This window comes from Larimichthys crocea, chromosome I (genome assembly GCF_000972845.2).
Source record: "Larimichthys crocea isolate SSNF chromosome I, L_crocea_2.0, whole genome shotgun sequence".
NCBI classification, from domain to species: Eukaryota; Metazoa; Chordata; class Actinopteri; family Sciaenidae; genus Larimichthys; species Larimichthys crocea.
This window is the reverse complement of record NC_040011.1, coordinates 34,965,990-34,989,505: the sequence shown is the minus strand read 5'-3', so window position 1 is coordinate 34,989,505 and position 23,516 is coordinate 34,965,990. Positions and strand designations below refer to the sequence as shown.

At 39.2% G+C, this 23,516-nt stretch overlaps 2 protein-coding genes and 1 long non-coding RNA gene across 12 annotated transcripts in view; all 3 read left to right on the top strand.

Annotated features, from left to right (window-relative positions):
• The first annotated feature begins 2,634 nt into the window (after window positions 1-2,634).
• On the top strand, window positions 2,635-6,373 carry LOC113745710 (uncharacterized). The gene is made up of 4 exons (XR_003462334.1): window positions 2,635-2,910; window positions 3,216-3,263; window positions 3,547-3,644; window positions 5,634-6,373. It is a non-coding gene; the product is annotated as an uncharacterized LOC113745710 (long non-coding RNA).
• Window positions 6,374-7,135: 762 nt separating this feature from the next.
• Window positions 7,136-23,516, top strand: part of LOC104930405 (protocadherin gamma-C5) — a 260,504-nt gene continuing 244,123 nt past the window's right edge. For 2 of the 10 annotated variants that reach the window (XM_027278267.1, XM_027278255.1), the window contains exon 1: window positions 7,136-9,535. In XM_027278267.1, the coding sequence (XP_027134068.1) occupies window positions 7,151-9,535 (2,385 nt within the window). In that variant the 5' untranslated portion in view covers window positions 7,136-7,150. Of the gene's footprint in view, window positions 9,536-10,736; window positions 13,440-16,991; window positions 19,517-23,516 lie in introns of those variants that run through there. The other 8 variants (XM_027278309.1, XM_027278307.1, XM_027278234.1 and 5 more) reach the window with 6 other exon arrangements.
• LOC113745756 (protocadherin gamma-A11-like) overlaps window positions 21,478-23,516 on the top strand; it is a 5,730-nt gene continuing 3,691 nt past the window's right edge. Inside the window, exon 1 of the mRNA XM_027278682.1 lies at window positions 21,478-23,516. Coding sequence (XP_027134483.1) covers window positions 21,813-23,516 — 1,704 coding nt within the window. The 5' untranslated portion in view covers window positions 21,478-21,812.

Below are 23,516 nucleotides of genomic sequence, written 5' to 3'. Positions count from 1 at the left end.
AAACACATGATAAGACATATTAAGGTGAACCTAAAGTGTGCATGTGTTTTCCTTTGTGGATGCTGGCTGGTGATGTTGCCAGCTGCAGTGACTCAGCAAAACCATCATCCTGCTGAGGAAGGGAAACTGAGTGACTTGGATGCAATGACAATGAAAATGCAGAGATTAATGTGCACAGTCATTTTAGCAATAACAGCACAACACATTACACTGTAGAGAGTATGTGTGAGAAAGTGAAAAAGGAGTTGATGGAATACGGCAGACAGTATCAAGTAAATTTATTTGATGATTTGATGATTACAGTATAAGCTGTATTGTTTAAACATGTTTAGTTTTAGTGTAGTTTTTATTAGTTTCAGTAATAGTTTTATTTTTGTATATTCGTTTTTTGTCTTTAGATTTAAGATTTAAGAAGTTCAGAATACAATATTACCACAACTAACTACGAGTCACAAAAACATCTCAGTTTCATATGCACCAATGCCTCTAACGACTGTTGGCAAAGACATTTTTATTTTGTTTTAGTTCGTAAACCATATAGTTTGAGTATTTCTTTAGTATTAAATATTTTCATGACCTCATTTTAGATTTTAGTTTAGTTTTAGTTAACTCTAATAACTTAATAATTCAATTTCCTTGAGGGAGTCACCCCAAAGGGATCAATAAAGTGCAGTCTGTCTAACTTTGGAACTTAGTAATTATGGTCTTGATCAGTCTTTCTAGTGTTTTCGTTTCGATAGCTTTCAGCTAAATCTATCTAATCTATCTATCAAAGCAAGCTGCAGTCTTTTGCATTAAGTATGATGACCGCTGGATGTCCAAGCAATAACTTATGTCCACTGTGATAATGTCTGCCTTCAGTAGAAACACAAACATTGGAGTCACAGTACAGAGGTCATTGCTACTGTTCCAGTGGCTGTGCTCTGTTTGAGAGTTTAACTGAATTAATTCATGTTGTTAATTTACCATGATGCAACTTCCTGAGACGCCCCATCATTAAATATAACAAATAATTGATGTAGATGTTAGTGGGTTTTTATTGTCAGAGATTTCCCCGAACCTGTTAAGCTAAGGTTCACGTTATAAAACCGTACTGCCTGAAAACACTACATGATGGCAGCACAGAGCCTTTCCTTTCCTTTCCTTTCCTTTCCTTTCCTTATCTCTTTGAATTGATGCATCTGCAGTAGTGTTAAGCCAGAGGCGCCATCTTCTGGTGAGAATATCACAGCACATTTGGCCACAGTGGCAGAACAACTAACCAGAAAAGGTTTTATTGGAAGACAGTTTATTATTTCCTATTTGAACTTCAATTAATAATCAATCATTTAAACAAGAGAGTGGTAGAGAAGATGAAATTGTAATAAAACAGCATCATTAGACTGTCAATTACTTATATTTTTCCAAATTGCCATCAAGTGTAACCTTATAACCTTGGAACGACGGTTCAGTTCTGTTTACTAGCTAATTTCCCAAAGAAATGATTATTAAAAGGAGAATGAATTAACAAACAATCCTTTTCTGTGCTTTATTGAATAGAATCAGAAATAGACTAAATTAGTCTCGTCCACATATAGATGTCAGATAGATCTGACATTCATACATGGAAAAAACAATACTATTATAGAAAGAATATTATTATAAGCATAAAATGGATCCCTGCAGCCAGTGGTGGACTAAAGTTGTCTGTGGGGTAAATAAAATAAAACGGGTATGAGCATGTGATGGTTTTAACAGATTGAACTACAACTACACATCTGTAAAATTCCCATATTAATATAGAGTAGTAAAGTAATATAGTTTATTTCATATAAAACCATGAAAGGCTCCCAACAGACAACAGTGGGTCTATCCTCCGTTAATAATACTGGGAGACCAAAATATTCATATATGTCACTGATTAATTCTGTCATATAATATGCATGCCATCTGAGCATAATGTATATATGCGTTCCTTTATTTGAGTTATTCTAATGTGTTATTGCCCAATTTCAGTCACTGTGAGTGTATGTGTATTCATGCTCCAGCCAAACTTTTGTAGTGACATAGAAGTGCCTCAAGACGGAAAGGGTGGGAACCGTGCAGGTAACTGGATTTTCCACTTCAAGCCCTTGTAAATGTTTCACAATAAAAGCCTTGTTAGGAAATTAATAGATTTTGTCCACTGAAACGCCAGTAGGCTTTTAATTTAAAATCAATTCAGGAAGTGTGGAGTTTTATTAACATCTGCATTGATAAAAAAAATAACAAGGGCAAGGCAAATGAGAGCAGATCAGAAAAGGACCCTTCATACTAAAATATATGCAAATATACAAAGTTAATAGAAGGAATCAGAAATCATGTCTCTGATATAAGCCTGCTTCAAATAAAGACATCTGCAGTTAAGATAAACAAAGGTCCCAGCCACTAGTTTAGAATTATAATCATATTATTTTAAATGTTTCATCTAAATCTTACGTAAAAAATATGGATGTGGCTATTTAAATCCTGAAATGAATGAATGTGACACTTGGTAAACTAATTCATTACATATTTAAATAGATATTTAAATATTCAAATTGACGCGGAAGTAATTAAGGTTAAGCTCCGGTCCGTCAAACAAAAGAATCCCCCCCATTCATAAATCACGTGTTACTCTACCTCTGTGCTCTTCTGCTCCACGCTGTCTCCATTGGGGTTTAAAATAAAATGTAAAAGTACAAGACGTGGCAGCAACACATTAAGGAAATGTATTAATCATTAACGTCTTCACCTATACAACCAACACGGCAACAAAAGTGGCCAAAGTTAATGCAATAGTTAATACTAGCTTAATAGTCGTCAGCGTCACTAACTCTAATAGTACTAGCATGTAAGTCTCGTTTTACAAAAGCTGACTGGCTAGTTACTAGGATTCAACCACGCTACCTGGTAAGTAACATGACTTTAAATGTCGTCGTTTGCGTTCAAAGTTGTTGCAGTTGTACCAACATAAAACAAAGGCAGGACATGGTGAACCCTCGTCCAACCCAGCAGTCATTTAATAAGAGCTCACAGTGCCGCCAAAAACTCCCCATAAGGACGTCATGTTTTAAAGCAAGTAGTGCTCATATAATCTAGGTAGCACTGTCAAATGTTTGTTTGTGGCAGATGCACTCGTTGTATATGCATATGTGAACTTTGCTCTATTAACATTCATTCATTGTTCCCTACATATTTCTTTTCTTCATCTGCAGAGGATCAGCTTTTGTCAGTGGCTTTGAAAGTGTATCAAAGACGGAGAGGTGCGTGAATGTTCATCATATGTTATCCTGACAGCATCTTGACTCACAATGAAAAATTGTTGTCTTGTATTGTATTTGACCTTTTCCCCAACTTATTATAGCGTGTATAGACCAAGTATAATAAACTTGTTCATTTGAAAATCTAGTTTCGAAATGCAATACCAATTGCGCATGCTGTGATTTTTCTAGGTTGTTCGAAAGGGGTAATTTATGAGCTGCACTCCAGTAGAAAGTACAGTATACGACACAACATTTAATATTAATATTTTTTTTCTCTTCTTAGGTTTGTCTGCTTCCTGAGGGAAAACCTTTGCTTGTAGAAAACGTTGGACATACATGAAAACCACCATTTCCTGCTCATATTTCAACACTACTGTACTGGTGAGTAAATTAAGTTAAATTCTTTTTTATGCGACAACTAAGAAAGATAAGAAAGGTAACATTTAACGTTCGCCTCTGGTACTGCACCTACCTACTCGAATGCCCTTATACAGGCATATGTTACCTCACGGCCGTTGGATTCCTCCAATTAACTATGCCTGACTCTGCCACCTGTTCGCTCAAGGCAGGTCAGACTCTTCTCGTCTGTTGTTCCCCGTTGGTGGAATACGCTACCAGTTTCTACCAAAGCAGGGGCGTCTCTCTACCTTTTTTAAAAAAAACTCCTGAAGCTCTTCAGAGAGCACCTCCTCTATTAGCTCTACCAACAAATGGACACACTAAATCTACCCCTTTAAAGAATTGTCTCAACACTTTCTTATTGCACCGTACCTTGATTTTTTGCTTCTCTGTAAGTCGCTTAAGCGTCAGCTAAATGACTAAATGTAAATGTAAATGTTGACAATTTTCAGTTAATTTCCGATCTTATGAATGACTGTGTGAATGTGTAATGTTACTGAATTATTAGTATGAGCGAAACATAACCTAATGATCACTTTTATCTTGCTGGAGTCAAATATGTTGCGGTACATTAAGAGGAAGAAAAGGAGAGAATTGAGAAATTGAATTACTGTAGTACAGAATTGAATTATCCCATGAACTGATATTTAGATTAAAGATATAGATATATTGTTTACATTTGAAGCAACAATGTGGAGAAATAACTGACTTCTGAGTGTGCCGCACAGAATTTCAGCTCAGGTTTCAAGTTTTGTATGACCTGAGGGATTCACCAGGGGCCTGAGAAAACACATTTTCATGAGGAGATGGTCAGGCTGCTGGCCAGTTGGCTATACTGAAGCTAGAATATATAAGAAAAAGCTGAAAGGCAAAGCAGCTGGTGATCAATCTTAAAGGTAGATTCATGTCCAGTTTTAGGCTATAGTTTCTAGAACCATGTAGTCTCATAGCAAATTTGTTAGTTATTACAACAACAAATACCAACAACAGAAACCAGAAGTTTGCTGTGTGCAGTTTAGATAGCAAAATATGTTTAGTAAGTAGAAGAAATTTACAAGCAACTTGTACAGAGAAACAGTTCATAATAACACCATAACATCTGGATGATTCAGTAGATCTAAAGCTCATTGTATAAAGACACTAGAGAAATGCACAGGATCAGAATTTCATTGTTGCCTACTGTCTGTCTTATGTGTGATAATGTGTCTCGTGGAGCTCATTGCATCAAAGTGTTCCTTAGGGCTCGCAGATTACTACTAGTCACGTGAAAAATGTTTTATTTAACCTTTTGTTTCTCAAAGTGAATTCCCTTGACTTAGCACTGGTTGCAGCTGTAGACTGCAGCTTTAAAAATGAAAAGTATCTTGGGACGTGGAGTTAGAAAGAAGTGAATTGTACTTACTGATGTTGATGACTAGAAAAGACCAAGAAGGCAATAATATTTGTATGTGTGCTGCTTTCGGTGGTATGGAAAATCTTCTACTGACAGTTTTGTGTGGTTGTTCTGGCTATCTTACTGCCTACTGTCAGTGTGGCTTTTACGTTTTTTGGCCTCACATCATATTCCTGTTGTTATAGCACAAACATGGCTTGGCATGTTGAAGATGGTTATGTTAATTATGATTAATAATCGTAAATTATTCATCATAATCTGATACCATTTGCAATAAGTGACTGCTTGTGACTGGAGACAAAATGGTAACTCAGAATAAAAAGCCTTCAGAGTCTATTTTTGTAGAACAAGTGCTCCCATGCCATGTGATCATCCTATTGTCACTGTCCATGGTCCTGAAACAAATAGTACAACTAGAAACTTATTTTCCCATTTTCACTATATTTTGTGAATTTGTGACATTTTAACTACTGGTACTAGTGCTACTACTGCTCATAATGATAATAATGTTTTTATTAGTGTTTTTATTAGTGTATCATCACCTGAAAATAATAATTGTTATGTTTTTGTTGCCTTAGAACCGTTTATATCTACGGATGTCACAGATCCTATTCCACTGTGTCTGCCATATTCATACTGGACCCAGCATGGACAAACTAAACACAGGCTCTAGGTATGCTGTGGCACACTTGGAATGGGAGGGAGAGCACAGGGCCTCACAATCCCCAACTACGCCGCTAGATGCCACTAGATTCAACATAATAACAAAAATAGAGCTTCAAATGAGCTATACCAATAAGCATGTGTGTAGCATTTATTATAGATCAACCACAATGTTTAGCAGCACAATTTTTAGACATCTTTTTTGATGTGATTTCATCCATAAATTACTCCATAGTTCACGAGTAACAAGATCAGAAAGCTTTTAACTACTGTGCACTATCTGCTCTCTTGCTATCAGAAACTTACTTACTGTTGAAGCATCCAAAGTACATCTGAATAAACTGATGTTTTCTGATTCTAACTATTGTACTTCATACTGGCCTAATCAAGCAAGATAACCTGAACATTAATCAGGTCACTTTACAGACATGCCTTGAAAGTTTTGAGTAGGAAATCACAATAGTCTCATCATTGTGATGTATTGAATATAAATAACAAGTTTAACTGAGAGCTTAGTTTTGTATTCAGAAATGTGTTAAATAAAAATTAAAAATATTAGCTAACAGCTAACAGCTAATGCTGCACCTTGATCACTGGAAAGCTTTGTACAACTTTGCTCAGAGGAAAAGATTAAGGCTAAAGAATCACACCCACCCTCTCCCATTACTGTTAACAATTCATCAACCATTCTACTTAATTGTTTATTCTTGTTTCTTCCATAGAAACCATTATTAAGTTTTCTATTTTTCATTACAATTCTATTTCACACTTTTTTTATTAAACAAATTGTTACGTAAAAACATTCCATGATGATTATACCTGAATGATTATATACATGACAATTAAACTTGAACTTAAACAATACATCTCGTCTCTTTATATGAGATTACTGTTTGTTGTACATCGTCCCTGACATATATATGTCATATTATTAATATTGTGTAGTGATATAAATAATAATTCAGATTTGTATTTATTTAGGACCCTCTGTAGTTTTTCCATGCTGCTGAAAGTTGCATGTTGTACCATGCTTTCTTAATGCGAATCTAAAAAACAAAATTGTCTCCTTTAATCTTATTTATGTTTGAACATTATGCAATATATTGTAGCGTTTATGTTTTGTATGTGACACACGGTGTAAGATAAGGTAAGTTTAGGCTTTGTCGGAGGAAGACTGCATTCAGGTGCAAAAAGTGAAAAGCGACTCATGGTGCCGCTGTAGGCCAGCACAACAGTAGCGCAGACATCTCCACCCACTGTTACTGCATCATAATCGGTTGTAATTTCTCTAAAGAACTGCTTCGTTCCACGACTATTTTTCCAGTGGATTCTCTGTCTAAAATCCTGGATTATTGACTGCATTTCAGAATTAAATCGTTTGGTCTATAAAACGAGTTGTAAAAGCCGTGGACGTGTTTTGTTTGTCCCGAAGATGGGAGACAAAGGATTTTCAGTGCTTCGTCCGATCTTCTGCTTCGCCTTAATTATCATAACGCTGCACCTCGTTAATGGAGACCTGAGTTATTCTATTCCCGAAGAGATGAAACGCGACTCTGTTATTGGAAATATAGCCAAAGATCTCGGCCTTGATCTGATGACATTTTCTTCAAGAAATGCCCGTCTTGATTTTGAGGGAACTCGGAAGCGTTACTGTGACATTAATCTGAGTACCGGAGATTTGGTGACATCGGAGAGAATTGACAGAGAAAACCTTTGCGGCAAGAAACCCTCGTGTGTTGTGAAAGTAGATCTGGTGTTAGAAAATCCTTTGGAGCTTCATCGACTAAGTCTTCATATTCAAGATATAAACGATAATTCGCCACAATTCAATGATAATTTGCTTGAAATGGAAATAAGTGAGTCAGCTGAAAAGGGTAACCGCTTCTCTATCGAGGAGGCCCATGATGCAGACATAGGTCAAAATGCTGTTCAAAGGTACAACCTTCAGAAGAATGACAACTTTATTCTCACTGTTGACAGCAACAAGGTTGAACTTGTACTGGAGAATAAACTTGATCGTGAGAAACAGAAAGAGATAAATTTGCTCCTTACAGCTCTAGATGGTGGCTCTCCTCAGAGATCAGGTACAGTAGTCATACATGTCACTGTACTGGATGCTAATGATAACGCCCCAGTGTTTAGCCAGGCCGTTTATAAAGCCAGTCTGCCTGAAAACTCTCCTCCAGATACAATAGTGCTTCATGTTAGTGCTACTGACGCAGATGAAGGAGTGAATGGAGATGTGACATATGATTTTGGCCACATATCTGATGACTATTTAAATGTTTTCTCTATTGAGCCTAAAACTGGAGAAATTAGAGTTACTGGTGTGATTGACTTTGAAGAAAGTAGTTCTTTTGAAATGAGGGTGAAAGCTAAAGATGGTTTAGGTTTAACCTCTTACGCCAAAGTTTTAATAGATGTTACTGATGTAAATGATAATTCTCCAGTGATATATCTGAAATCACTGACTAACCCCATACCCGAGAACGTGTCACCTGGTACAGAGGTGGGCATCATTAACGTGCAGGATAGAGACTCTGAGAATAATCGACAGGTCCGCTGCTCCATTCAGCAAAACGTCCCTTTTAAGTTGGTTCCTTCTATTAAAAACTATTATTCTCTGGTGACCACAGGACAACTGGACCGTGAACTAGTGTCTGATTACAACATTACAATCAGTGCCACTGACGAGGGCTCTCCACCTCTGTCCTCCTCTAAAACTGTTCAGTTATCTGTAGCAGACATCAACGACAATCCACCTGTGTTTGAGGAACAGTCGTACAGCGCATATGTGACTGAAAATAACAAACCTGGCTCCACTTTATGTTCCGTTACTGCTCGAGACCCCGACTGGAGACAAAACGGTACAGTGATTTATTCTCTGTTATCCGGTGAGGTGAACGGTGCCCCGGTGTCCTCCTATCTATCTGTTAACGGAGACACGGGGGTGATCCACGCTGTGAGGTCGTTTGATTATGAACAGTTCAGGAGTTTTAAAGTCCACGTGATGGCCAGAGACAACGGTTCTCCTCCGCTCAGCAGCAACGTGACCGTCAGTGTCTTCATATCGGATGTGAATGACAACTCTCCTCAGATACTGTACCCCGCCCCGGAGGGCAACTCGTTCATGACCGAGCTGGTCCCCAAAGCTGCACACGGAGGCTCTCTGGTGTCCAAAGTGATAGCGGTGGACGCGGACTCCGGACAGAACGCCTGGCTGTCCTATCATATAGTGAAATCCACTGATCCGGGACTTTTCACTATTGGTCTCCACAGCGGAGAGATCAGGACACAGCGGGACATTTCTGAATCTGACAGCATGAAGCAGAACCTTATTGTGGCAGTGAAAGATAACGGACAGCCCTCTCTCTCTGCCACGTGTTCCATGTATTTACTTATTTCTGATAACTTGGCTGAGGTGCCAGAACTGAAGGATATTTCTTATGATGAGAAAAATTCCAAACTGACCTCTTATCTGATCATCGCGCTGGTGTCTGTGTCCACCTTTTTCCTGACCTTCATTATCATCATCCTGGGTGTGAGGTTTTGTCGCAGAAGAAAGCCCAGACTGTTGTTTGATGGAGCAGTGGCCATCCCCAGCGCTTATCTCCCTCCAAATTACGCAGATGTTGAAGGCACAGGAACTTTACGCAGCGCTTACAACTATGACGCATACCTGACAACAGGTTCTAGAACCAGTGACTTTAAGTTTGTGACATCTTACAATGACAACACACTTCCTGCTGACCAGACTCTGAAGAAAAGTCCAACTGACTTTGCTGATCCGTTCGAAGATTTAGAGCCGTCTGTAGAGGTAGGACCCCGCAAAGTATTATACTGTTGTTTGGCTGAGGCATTTGCTGATATCGTTACCATGTTAATGTGATTGTGTGTCTGTTAAACGACTGTTTGAGTAAAGGTTTGGAAATTTCCTTATCCGTTACCTCTTTGATCGTAAATTACTTCAGTACATCATTGCATGATTATGTTTTTCTTTCTTTTTTTAGGGTGAAAACCATGTGGTCTTCACTGTCTTTTCCTATTTTTAACCTAGTGTCTACACATACACTCGTTTGCTGGATTTTTCTCCAGTAATTATCTCAGATAAATAAAATTTTAAATATTTTATTCACTAAATGGCTTGTCTTGATACGCTTGTTAGTTCGTTGGTCGTTGGTATTATAACGTTGCTTTTTTTGTGGATTATTTTAACTGGGATTGATCAGCTTTCAAATATACTGAAATTTGTGTTGAAGAAAAAAATTCTTCAACCTGATGTTTGCCAGAAGAAAATTTTCCTCATGAATTTCCTCATAGATGCAACAACATTTTTACCACCAGAGTCTTAATTTTCACAATAGTTGCCGTAAAACGTTTTAGGCATCAGCATATGTCACTGACCATCACTTGTCAGCACGTGATTAAAACATAGCTGTGATTTCTAAGTCAGTCTAATGATAGGGAGCCAACAGTTTAGGTCCATGTATAAATCACTGTTTAATTGTATGGAATTACGTCTAACTCTTATTCGTTTAGTCTTATGAACTTTTAGAAACTAACATAGCGTTCATCTTTGTGCCATCAGTCTTATCAAATTTCAAGGTATCTGTCCATGGTGCTTAAACAGTCCTCATGCGTACAAGCGCAAACGCAAGTGGAGCAGTGTTTTTCTCATGAGTCATCTCGTTTGCGTTTTAATGATGACAATAACAATCATTTAATGTCCAGTATGCGCCGTGAAGACTAAAGATTGTTTTAACTTCATGTGATTGCCTTATGTCATTTTCGTAATATAAGGAATTCATCCACAATTTTGTATACGTGTTCTTGCAGACGTCCTGTATGTAGGACGTTTGAGAAAGGTAATGTAAAGGCAAAATATTCCAAAACACGTCCCTTCGAGGTCATGTTCACTGTGCTAAACGGCTCCAGATCTGAGACAAATATAACAAATAGACCACTTGAGTCTCTTGAAAAAAAAAATAATAATAATGATAACTATTTGAAACACATGAAGGGTTCACTTGACCGCGAGTGAATATTATGTCAATATGGTCTGAGACTTTGAGAAGGACAATTTATTTTGTGAAGGTAATAATAAACAGACTCATGGTGTCGCTGTTGGCTGATGGATAAAAGACAATCCCCACTCCACCCACTACTAGTACATAGATACCAGCTGCAGATTATCCCTAGAAACAGTTACATTTTCGTCCATATTTATCGTGTACGTTGCTGTGAAGTGTCGGATTATTTTGTCTTTTTGGTTAGCTTTTTTCTTTTCGCATCGGAGAATACATATTGTTCAAGCCAAGAAGCAATCTTGTGTCAGGATGGGAGACAAAGGATTTTCCTTGCTTCGTCCGACCTTCTGCTTCGCATCATTTATCATAACGCTGCACCTCGTTAATGGAGACCTGAGTTATTCTATTCCCGAAGAGATAAAACGCGACTCTGTTATTGGAAATATAGCCAAAGATCTCGGCCTTGATCTGAGGACATTTTCTTCAAGAAAGGCCCGACTTGATTTTGAGGGAACTCGGAAGCGTTACTGTGACATTAATCTGAGTACCGGAGATTTGGTGACATCGGAGAGAATTGACAGAGAAAACCTTTGTGGCAAGAAACCCTCGTGTGTTGTGAAAGTAGATCTGGTGTTAGAAAATCATTTGGAGCTTCATCGACTGAGTCTTCATATTCAAGACGTAAACGACAACTCGCCAAAATTTAGAGAACATTTGATTGAAATGGAAATAAGTGAGTCAGCAGACAAGGGTAACCGCTTCTCTATCGAGGAGGCCCATGATGCAGACATAGGTCAAAATGCTGTTCAAAGGTACAACCTTCAAAAGAATGACAACTTCATTCTTGCTGTTGACAGCAACAAGGTTGAACTCGTACTGGAGAATACACTTGATCGAGAGAAACAGAAAGAGATCAATTTGCTCCTTACAGCTCTAGATGGAGGCTCTCCCCAGAGATCAGGTACAGTAGTCATACATATCACTGTACTGGATGCTAATGATAACGCCCCAGTGTTTAGCCAGGCCGTTTATAAAGCCAGTCTGCCTGAAAACTCTCCTGTAGATACAATAGTGCTTCATGTTAGTGCTATTGACGCAGATGAAGGAGTGAATGGAGATGTAACATACGATTTTGGCCACATATCTGATGACGATGTAAATGTTTTCTCAATTGACCCTAAAACTGGAGAAATTAGAGTAACTGGTGTTATTGACTTTGAAGAAAGTAGTTCTTTTGAAATGAGAATACAAGCTAAAGATGGTTTAGGTTTAACATCTTATGCCAAAGTGTTAATAGATGTTACTGATAAGAATGACAATGCTCCAGTGATATATCTGAAATCACTGACTAACCCCATACCTGAGAACGTGTCACCTGGTACAGAGGTGGGCATCATTAACGTGCAGGATAGAGACTCTGAGAATAACCGACAGGTCCGCTGCTCCATTCAGCAAAACGTCCCTTTTAAGTTGGTTCCTTCTATTAAAAACTATTATTCTCTGGTGACCACAGGACAACTGGACCGTGAACTAGTGTCTGATTACAACATTACAATCAGTGCCACTGACGAGGGCTCTCCACCTCTGTCCTCCTCTAAAACTGTTCAGTTATCTGTAGCAGACATCAACGACAACCCACCTGTGTTTGAGGAACAGTCCTACAGCGCATATGTGACTGAAAATAACAAACCTGGCTCCACTTTATGTTCCGTTACTGCTCGAGACCCCGACTGGAGACAAAACGGTACAGTGATTTATTCTCTGTTATCCGGTGAGGTGAACGGTGCCCCGGTGTCCTCCTATCTATCTGTTAACGGAGACACGGGGGTGATCCACGCTGTGAGGTCGTTTGATTATGAACAGTTCAGGAGTTTTAAAGTCCACGTGATGGCCAGAGACAACGGTTCTCCTCCGCTCAGCAGCAACGTGACCGTCAGTGTCTTCATATCGGATGTGAATGACAACTCTCCTCAGATACTGTACCCCGCCCCGGAGGGCAACTCGTTCATGACCGAGCTGGTCCCCAAAGCTGCACACGGAGGCTCTCTGGTGTCCAAAGTGATAGCGGTGGACGCGGACTCCGGACAGAACGCCTGGCTGTCCTATCATATAGTGAAATCCACTGATCCGGGACTTTTCACTATTGGTCTCCACAGCGGAGAGATCAGGACACAGCGGGACATTTCTGAATCTGACAGCATGAAGCAGAACCTTATTGTGGCAGTGAAAGATAACGGACAGCCCTCTCTCTCTGCCACGTGTTCCATGTATTTACTTATTTCTGATAACTTGGCTGAGGTGCCAGAACTGAAGGATATTTCTTACGATGAGAAGAATTCCAAACTGACCTCTTATCTGATCATCGCGCTGGTGTCTGTGTCCACCTTTTTTCTGACCTTCATTATCATCATCCTGGGTGTGAGGTTTTGTCGCAGGAGAAAGCCCAGACTGTTGTTTGATGGAGCAGTCGCCATCCCCAGCGCTTATCTCCCTCCTAATTACGCAGATGTTGACGGCACAGGAACTTTACGCAGCGCTTACAATTATGACGCATACCTGACAACAGGTTCTAGAACCAGTGACTTTAAGTTTGTGACGTCTTACAATGACAACACACTTCCTGCTGACCAGACTCTGAAGAAAAGTCCATCTGACTTTGCTGAGGTTTTTGGAGATTGTGATGCTTCTCCTGAGGTAAGGGCATCAGATATCTGATCCATTATTTTATCAGACACACGGATATTCTCTTTTTGAGTTTTGAAAAACTCCAGGAAATATTTTCCATGCATGTTGTGGGTACTGTGTCCTCCCCTTTCATAGGAAACTTCTCATATCTTGAAAAACATATCATGGTCTGTACCTTTAGTGTTCTATGTTGCCATTCATCCTTCATGGTCTGCAGTTTCTTAATTCTTCTATGGTACATAGATTTTTTTCTTTTTTTTTTCAGGTTACCATGTAATGTGTGTGAGTCTGTGTGTGTGTGTGAGAGAGAGAGAGAGATAGTTGAACTCATTACACTCCTCGATTAGGCTGTCTGTTAATTTCAGTTTTTCTTTTACTTAAAAAAAAGAACAAAAAAAAAACAAACAATATGGAACAGGATTACACAAAATAATAACAATGCCAGTTCTTTCATTGTGTTCGCTAGATATTTTAAATTCTGTGGTCACTGGAGGACATGCTACTAATTACTGTTTTCCATATCTTTTTCCTAAACCCTGTTTACATATCATTGTCGTCTCAGTCTGTTTTTTGAGTCGAGCTGCAGCTTGTTCTTTGTGTCTCTGTCCTTGGTGCTGAACCTCACTGTTGATATCTTGCTTTATGTTCAGGAACAACTCACCTCTGCCTTTTATTTTATTTGACTTTATTCAATTATCATTAAGTTTTATGATCACCAAGTTTTATAGATTATAATTTACCTGACAAATCTTTATTCTATTTTGTAATTGCATTTGAATACTGGTTCTGCTTTTGGTCAGTGAATAACATTTCATGTCATTCAAGTTCATTCACATATCCCTTCTGTCCAGGGTTTTTAATGTTCTTTTACTTAGGAGAAACTTACGCCCTTTTAGTTTTAAATCTCTCTGGAATATTAAAGTCAGAAACATTTTGCTGTTGTATTTGTGCAGTGTGTCTTCAATTCGTTCTTGCTGTGTAAGTCATGTGTGTTTTTGGAAGAAGCTTGAAGCAGATATTTCCAGTGATAACAATGACCAGTTCCCCTTCAATGAATGACCAAATAGCTGTTCTGAAACACCACTGTGATTCTATTCAATATGAGGCAGGGACAGTTTCTTAGTGAACACGTATTGAGTATTGCCCAAGTAACAATAATGGACATGATCTGTTTCAGTCAGTTCTGTAAAACTGTTGTATTTAATCTTTACTCATGGTGTCACTATAGGCCAGCTAAGGAACCAAATGTTCAGTCTGCCTAAAACACCACCCGTAGACACATACTTTATACTGACTGAAGCTCTGTGACAGCAGTTGCACAAAAACTGAGGTTTGAGATCACAACAATCATGTCTTTTTTTTCTTTTTTCTTCCTCTTTTTTTTTAACATGAACTGTATTGAAGAAGAAAGACTAATCATTTACACAGTGGCTTAGGCTGACACTCATAGTTTGAATGAAATAGTTTGCTTCTACATAACAAAAAGAAGGATTCATTATGTTTTCTAATTATTCCAGCACACAACTTCAAGGATATAATTATGCTGCAGACAATTGACCATGATGGTTCTGGGACTGATCTGCATTGCTGGTGTCAATGCATTTCTTTGACTATATTTTTTGTGCTTCAAGCACGTGGCATAATGATGGCTTGAGTCCATTTTAAAGACTTCCCTTTCTCTGATTGCCTCATCTGGTCATTGGATGAACATTAAGAAACTGTAGATTGCTGTTCAAAACTTGATCAAAACATAAACTAATGGAAATATTTTGGATTAGTGGAGACACTTGTTTTAATATATGTGATTCTCTGCTGGAAAATAACATTGAGTCATGTTAAACAAGCTGTTGCCTTGGTTATCTGTGGGGGACAGTATGACTATCATTTAGAAATAAAAAGTGCATGTGAATGCCTGGCATCAGTACATGTGCACATTATTGTCTAGGTTTAGAGCAAAATGTTTGCAGACTATGAAGTTACCATTATTCCATTTATTTAGGACATTTTAATGAATTAACTTTACAGCAACATTGTATTGAACATTGCATAGGATAATACATAGGTCTTAGATGGATATTGAGTCTGATAATGGATAATGTTTTGCTGTGTTCTCATTTTTTTTAGATTAGCCATTGGACAAAAGAAACTATCAAAAAAAAGTCATTAATCTAGTAAATTTACCCCAAAAATACAGCACAATGGTTTTAGCTATATAATATCTGACTTTGGTATTTTGGTTAACTTTACAAGCATACTGTATCCTTATCTAAACTTCAGGTGTATTCAGTGTATATTGAATATGTGAGCACTCACAAAAACATTTCCACACATAAATATTAGGGCTATCTAGCGCCATAACTGTCTGGTCACTTCTTTATCCCTGCCTGTGATGCTAAGTTGAATCATGCAGGTTTCTGATCTCAAATTCTGCTAAAGAGATGCTGATACTTACTGGATGCTGTAGTGTATTTTATTCTTACTCTGAATAGTTGTACTTTATAGCTTCATTTTCTGTTGCATGTGTCATGCAGTTCATCAGAGTCTCTGTGCAGACAGCATCTCATCTTTGAAGTAAATTGTGATTTGTGTTTCAAGATTTGTTGGAGCCCCTAGAGGTAGGCTAATCCTCACGTTTTAATCGGACAAATTAAGGGCAGCTTGGCTTTCATGACTTAAACCCACTTTAATCATTTAATTGGTGGTTGCCAATGGGGTAGACTTCAGTCAGTGATTGCTCAAAAATGACTACTAACTTATAAATCTGTCTTTATTTAAAAATAATGTTAAGCGTTTGAAAATAGTCATTGACATGATATGTATTCTGTAATTTTTGGTTGAATTCTACATTTTCAACCTCCATACTTGTCCAGTGCATGCACGAAATATCCTGAACTATTCATGCAAATGTAAATTGGTACATCAGAATTTTTTGATATACATGTATCAGGTACGAGATTTGGCTGGTATTTTATCCTGCTGATGAAAAGGCTATGCAAGCCTGCATGTTTTTTTCATAGATGCATCATATTCCTCATCTCCCTGTTGTTCATATCATCGTTAGCCACAATAGCCTATTGTTTGTTTAAAGTTCTGTTGAATAGTAGTCATTTTATGATATAAATTATTGGATTATGTTCAGAAATAAGTCAACAGTTTTGTTATCACTTTCGTTGTGCAGCTTGTTTCATCATCTGAAACGTATACTACATATGGGCTCTGATATGCGTTACATGAGACTGGCTATCTATCCATGGTGTTGAAACCAAGTAAATGCCGACAGATTTCCACTGTCAATTTCCTGAAGGAATCTTCACACTTGCCTTTACAACAGAAAACGCCACTTTATATTTATATTGGTCATTTATTTATGTTTGGGTCGAATTGCAGCCTCGAATATGATGTTTTTGTCTTTCTGATCAGAGTACTCGATTGTTCAAGTATTTTGTAATACCTACAATTTGCTCACAGTGTCGCTGTCCACTAGCTTTACGTGAGGGGTTACGTTGTGTTACTCTAAGAGCTTGCACATTTGCCATCCATGATAGATTGTCTGGTGGTTAAAGCAGCGAAGTCGCAACATTTGTAATCGAACGTGAATTTGTTATCCAGAGAGGATTACGTTTGGCTGTATTTTTGAATTGGACAAGTCTTTGTTGTGGTGGATTCGACACTGGCCTTGCAGGAAAATGAAGCACAAAGCATTTTCAGCACGCGGCCTGGTTACCGCGTTGGGGATGTTTCTTCTCGCGCTGGAAACCGTCTGTGGAGATGTGTCTTATTCTTTTCCAGAGGAGATGAAACGCGGCTCCATTGTTGGAAATATTGCGAACGATCTTGGACTTGAGGTGGGCAAACTGAGAGCTCGAAAGGCTCGTATTGATGCAGACGGGAACAGCAAACGGTACTGTGACATTAATCTGAGTACTGGCGATGTCATTGTTGCTGATAGGATTGACCGAGAGGGGCTGTGTGGCAAAAAAGCATCTTGCATTGTGAAACAGGAACTTGTTTTAGAGAACCCTTTAGAGCTGCATCGCATCAGTGTTCACGTTCAGGATATCAACGATAATTCCCCACAGTTTAAAAAGAATAGAATAAAATTTGAAATCAGTGAATCAGCAATTAAAGGAAGCCGCTATCGTTTAGATGAGGCCCACGATGCAGATGTCGGACAAAACGCCATCCAGGGTTATAGTATCGAGGCAAACGAAAACTTTAGGTTGAATGTAATTGCAAAAAGCGGTGGAGGGAAATACAGCGAGTTAGTTTTAGAGAAGGAGCTGGACAGAGAACAACAACAGGAGCTAACGATTGTGCTTGTGGCAACAGACGGAGGCGCACCTCAGAGATCAGGTACAGTAGTCATACACGTCACTGTACTGGATGCTAATGATAACGCCCCAGTGTTTAGCCAGGCCGTTTATAAAGCCAGTCTGCCTGAAAACTCTCCTCCAGATACTGTAGTGGTCACAGTGAGCGCTACTGATGCAGACGAGGGAATTAATGGAGAGGTGACGTATGATTTTGATCACATTTCAGATGAAAGTAACAACGTATTTTCTCTCGATCAGACCACTGGTGAAGTGAAAGTCAGTGGCGCAATAGATTATGAGGAGTTGTCCGCCTATGAAATACAAATTACAGCCACGGATGGTCTTGGATTAGTGTCATCTTCTACATTAATTATTGATATCACAGATGCAAATGACAACGCTCCTCTTACGTCCATTAAGTCACTGACTAATCCCATACCTGAGAACGTGTCACCTGGTACAGAGGTGGGCATCATTAACGTGCAGGATAGAGACTCTGAGAGTAACGGACAGGTGCGTTGCTCCATTCAGCAAAACGTCCCTTTTAAGTTGGTTCCTTCTATTAAAAACTATTATTCTCTGGTGACCACAGGACAACTGGACCGTGAACTAGTGTCTGATTACAACATTACAATCAGTGCCACTGACGAGGGCTCTCCACCTCTGTCCTCCTCTAAAACTGTTCAGTTATCTGTAGCAGACATCAACGACAATCCACCTGTGTTTGAGGAACAGTCCTACAGCGCATATGTGACTGAAAATAACAAACCTGGCTCCACTTTATGTTCCGTTACTGCTCGAGACCCCGACTGGAGACAAAACGGTACAGTGATTTATTCTCTGTTATCCGGTGAGGTGAACGGTGCCCCGGTGTCCTCCTATCTATCTGTTAACGGAGACACGGGGGTGATCCACGCTGTGAGGTCGTTTGATTATGAACAGTTCAGGAGTTTTAAAGTCCACGTGATGGCCAGAGACAACGGTTCTCCTCCGCTCAGCAGCAACGTGACCGTCAGTGTCTTCATATCGGATGTGAATGACAACTCTCCTCAGATACTGTACCCCGCCCCGGAGGGCAACTCGTTCATGACCGAGCTGGTCCCCAAAGCTGCACACGGAGGCTCTCTGGTGTCCAAAGTGATAGCGGTGGACGCGGACTCCGGACAGAACGCCTGGCTGTCCTATCATATAGTGAAATCCACTGATCCGGGACTTTTCACTATTGGTCTCCACAGCGGAGAGATCAGGACACAGCGGGACATTTCTGAATCTGACAGCATGAAGCAGAACCTTATTGTGGCAGTGAAAGATAACGGACAGCCCTCTCTCTCTGCCACGTGTTCCATGTATTTACTTATTTCTGATAACTTGGCTGAGGTGCCAGAACTGAAGGATATTTCTTATGATGAGAAGAATTCCAAACTGACCTCTTATCTGATCATCGCGCTGGTGTCTGTGTCCACCTTTTTTCTGACCTTCATTATCATCATCCTGGGTGTGAGGTTTTGTCGCAGGAGAAAGCCCAGACTGTTGTTTGATGGAGCAGTGGCCATCCCCAGCGCTTATCTCCCTCCTAATTACGCAGATGTTGACGGCACAGGAACTTTACGCAGCGCTTACAACTATGACGCATACCTGACAACAGGTTCTAGAACCAGTGACTTTAAGTTTGTGACATCTTACAATGACAACACACTTCCTGCTGACCAGACTCTGAAGAAAAGTCCATCTGACTTTGCTGAAGTCTTTGGAGAATGTGATGACTCACCTGAGGTATGTGTGACACACATGTCTTAATGTATTTGGGTGTGAGCTGAAGTTACTTCAGTTTTTTCATTTTTAATACAGACTGATCATGATAACCCATCAAGAATTTGGCGAAAAGTTGATCCATGTAATTTTTAGTTTCAAATTCAGTGGTCATTGCACAAGAGACTGTTTATTATTTCTTGTGTCTTCTTTCTAAAAGCTGTTGTAAAAACATCATCTTTGTCTCTGTCTGTCTTTTGAATCGAGCTGCAGCTTGACTTTTGTGTCTCTATCCTTGGTGCTGAACCGCACTGTTGCTCTCATGCTGTATTTTCAGGGGCAACTTACCTCTGACTTTTATTCTTTCAATCTTGAAGTGTTTAGATAATAATTTCAGTCAAGTTGCTTTTCAGACACATCTGTATCTCATTTTGCAATTAACACTCTAGGTTTTCTTTAGAGTGACCTTTTCTATCAGGTAAAACACAACGGAAAGTGAAAATTGAGAACTGAAAGTTGTTTTTGTTCAGTGACTTTCATTGCATATGTATAACTTAATTAACAGATCACACATGTTCATGTTTAGCATTGTTCTTTTACTATGCAGGAGGCATTCTTATCACTCTTTGTTTTTAAATCTCTCTGTGAAGTTAAAGTTAAAAACATTTTTTTTTCTCTATCAATGCGACTTAAAGGGTATCCTATCGCTCTACTCTTGTTACTGTATTTATTCATCATGTACCTTCTATTAGATCAAGCTGTGTAATTCATGTGTTCTTTGGAGGAAGCTTGAAGTAGATATTTAAAATGTTAACAATGACCAATTCACCTTCAATGAAAGACCAAATGGCTGTAGTGAAACACCACTCTTAAATTTATTTAATTTAGGGAGATAGAGAGTTTCTTAGGGATCATGTAGTCTTCACTGAGTAACACTAAAGTACATGGTCTGTTTAAATAATTTCTTCAAAACTGTTATATTTCATTTTTACTCATGGTGTCAGTGTAGACCAGCTGAGGAATCAAATGTTCACTCTGCTCTGCACACCACCCATTATTAGGACAGACTGCCCCCTGCATTCTCTATATCCTTCAACACAGACAAATGCTAGGAAGACATATACATTTATTGAAGAATTTGACATTTGATGATTATCAAAGCCTTGAATAGTAGCTTTCTTACTGCATTTGCCCAAAAGTTGAGGCATGAGTGTATGATGATCGGATTGGTGCTACCTAACTTCATAATCAGTGTTTGTTGATGTTGTGTTAGGTCTTGCCAATTACTTTTTTGTGTTGATTGATTATTTTAAGAAGAACACACTTCTTTTATTTGTTGGTGATGCTTTGCTACTATATTGAAAAAAAAAGAGAGCAGATATTTGCACAGCAGCATGAAATAATGCAACTGTGTGTTTGTGTCTATAGTGGCTTAGAAGGAAAGGTAAACTACATAAGCATAGTTGTATGAAATAGTTTGCCTCTATTTCATTACATTAAGATGTGTTAGTTATATTTTCTAATCATCTGAGCATTCACATTTAAGGATATAATTATGCAGCAGACAGTTAATCATGAGATAGGGCAGCATTTATCAATGCTTTTTCATTTTTCTGTATCTCTTTTGTGCCTAAGATAGTGGAGTGATAATGGCCTGAGTCCATTTTAGAGCCTTTCCCTGCTTCGATTGTCTCATCTTGTAATTTGGTGAACTTTAAGACACTGAAGAAAGTTGTTTAAAACTTAATCTTAACGTAAATTTATGGAAATTTGTTGGATTATACAATTTAGTAGAGACACCTGTTGCAATATTTTTGAATATCTGTTGGCAAATAACACTGAGTCATGAAAAATAAACTCTTGCCTCGATTCTCAGTGAGACACAATGTGACTATCATTTAGAAATCAAAAGCTGCGGGTCAATGACTAGCACCAGTGCTGTCACATTTCCGTTTAGTACAAAATGTCCGGAGACTCTAGATGATAATGCCATTATAATCACCAAATAATGACTGAGTAACAGAACGTTTTCACTTGATTATAGCAGTGAAGTTGTTACTTGTTTCATTTTGCAGTGCTATAACTGACTCTAACTCTTGGTGTCACTGTCCACCAAGCGAGGCCGAACATGTTCACTGCTTCATCCAATCTTCACCACCATTGCAAAGCGTTATTGTGGTGCGGTGTGTCTGTCGGTTAAGGACTATACAAAAAGCCTACATTGTGATGATATTCGGATTCATTAATTACAACGAGGAATACAACCGTTTTTGATCATCTGGAAAGAATTTCCAAGGAAAGGATTTATGTTTGATCGATTATGGGGAATACAGTGAACAGAAGATTTTCTCTGTATCGCCTTTGTGTTTTTTTCTTTTTCATCGGCCTGCGTTTCGTGTTTGGAGATGTGAGCTACTCTGTTGCGGAGGAGATGAAACGCGGGTCTGTGATTGGAAATATAGGCAAAGATCTCGGCCTCGGAATCGCCACACTTTCCTCGCGTAAAGCTCGAATTGACACAGACGGGAATGACAAGCGGTATTCTGATATTAATCTAAGCACCGGAGATTTGATTGTTACTGAGAGGATCGACAGGGAAAGTCTTTGTGGTAAGAAGGCGACCTGCATTTTAAAAGAGGAACTTGTTTTGGAAAATCCTTTAGAGCTCCATCGTATCAGCATTCATGTGCAAGATATAAACGACAACGCCCCACTGTTTAGTGAAGACTTGATTTCATTTGAAATAACAGAATCAGCAGACAAAGGAGCTAGATTCTTACTCACAGATGCCCATGATGCAGATGTTGGTACAAATACTGTTCAACGTTACAGTTTACAGAATAATGAGCATTTCACCATTAATGTGGCTACAGAGGGCAGCGGACGGAAACACTCCGAATTGGTTTTGGTAAAAGAGTTGGACCGAGAGCACGAGAACGAACTGAAATTACTGCTCACAGCTCTAGATGGTGGTTCTCCACAGAGATCAGGTACTGCGATCATTCACGTCACTGTGCTGGATGCTAATGATAACGCCCCAGTGTTTAGTCAGGCCGTTTACAAAACCAGCCTGCCTGAAAACTCTCCTGTAGATACACCAGTTGTTACAGTGAGCGCTACTGATGCAGACACTGGAGCCAATGGCGATATTACCTACAGTTTTGATCATACATCTGACGATCATGTCTCTTTGTTCTCACTTGATCATAAGACAGGAGAGATTCGAGTTATCGGTTCTATCGATTATGAGAGTGAGCGATCAATCGAAATGCGAATAAGAGCAAAAGACGGACCAGGTCTGACCTCCTTTTGCACAGTACTTTTAGATGTAACAGATGTCAATGACAACCCACCTGCTATCAGTTTAAAATCACTGACTAATCCCATACCTGAAAACGTGTCACCTGGTACAGAGGTGGGCATCATTAACGTGCAGGATAGAGACTCCGAGAATAACCGACAGGTCCGCTGCTCCATTCAGGAAAACGTCCCTTTTAAGTTGGTTCCTTCTATTAAAAACTATTATTCTCTAGTGACCACAGGACAACTGGACCGTGAACTAGTGTCTGATTACAACATTACAATCAGTGCCACTGACGAGGGCTCTCCACCTCTGTCCTCTTCTAAAACTGTTCAGTTATCTGTAGCAGACATCAACGACAACCCACCTGTGTTTGAGGAACAGTCCTACAGCGCATATGTGACTGAAAATAACAAACCTGGCTCCACTTTATGTTCCGTTACTGCTCGAGACCCCGACTGGAGACAAAACGGTACAGTGATTTATTCTCTGTTAGCCGGTGAGGTGAACGGTGCCCCGGTGTCCTCCTATCTATCTGTTAACGGAGACACGGGGGTGATCCACGCTGTGAGGTCGTTTGATTTTGAACAGTTCAGGAGTTTTAAAGTGCACGTGATGGCCAGAGACAACGGTTCTCCTCCGCTCAGCAGCAACGTGACCGTCAGTGTCTTCATATCGGATGTGAATGACAACTCTCCTCAGATACTGTACCCCGCCCCGGAG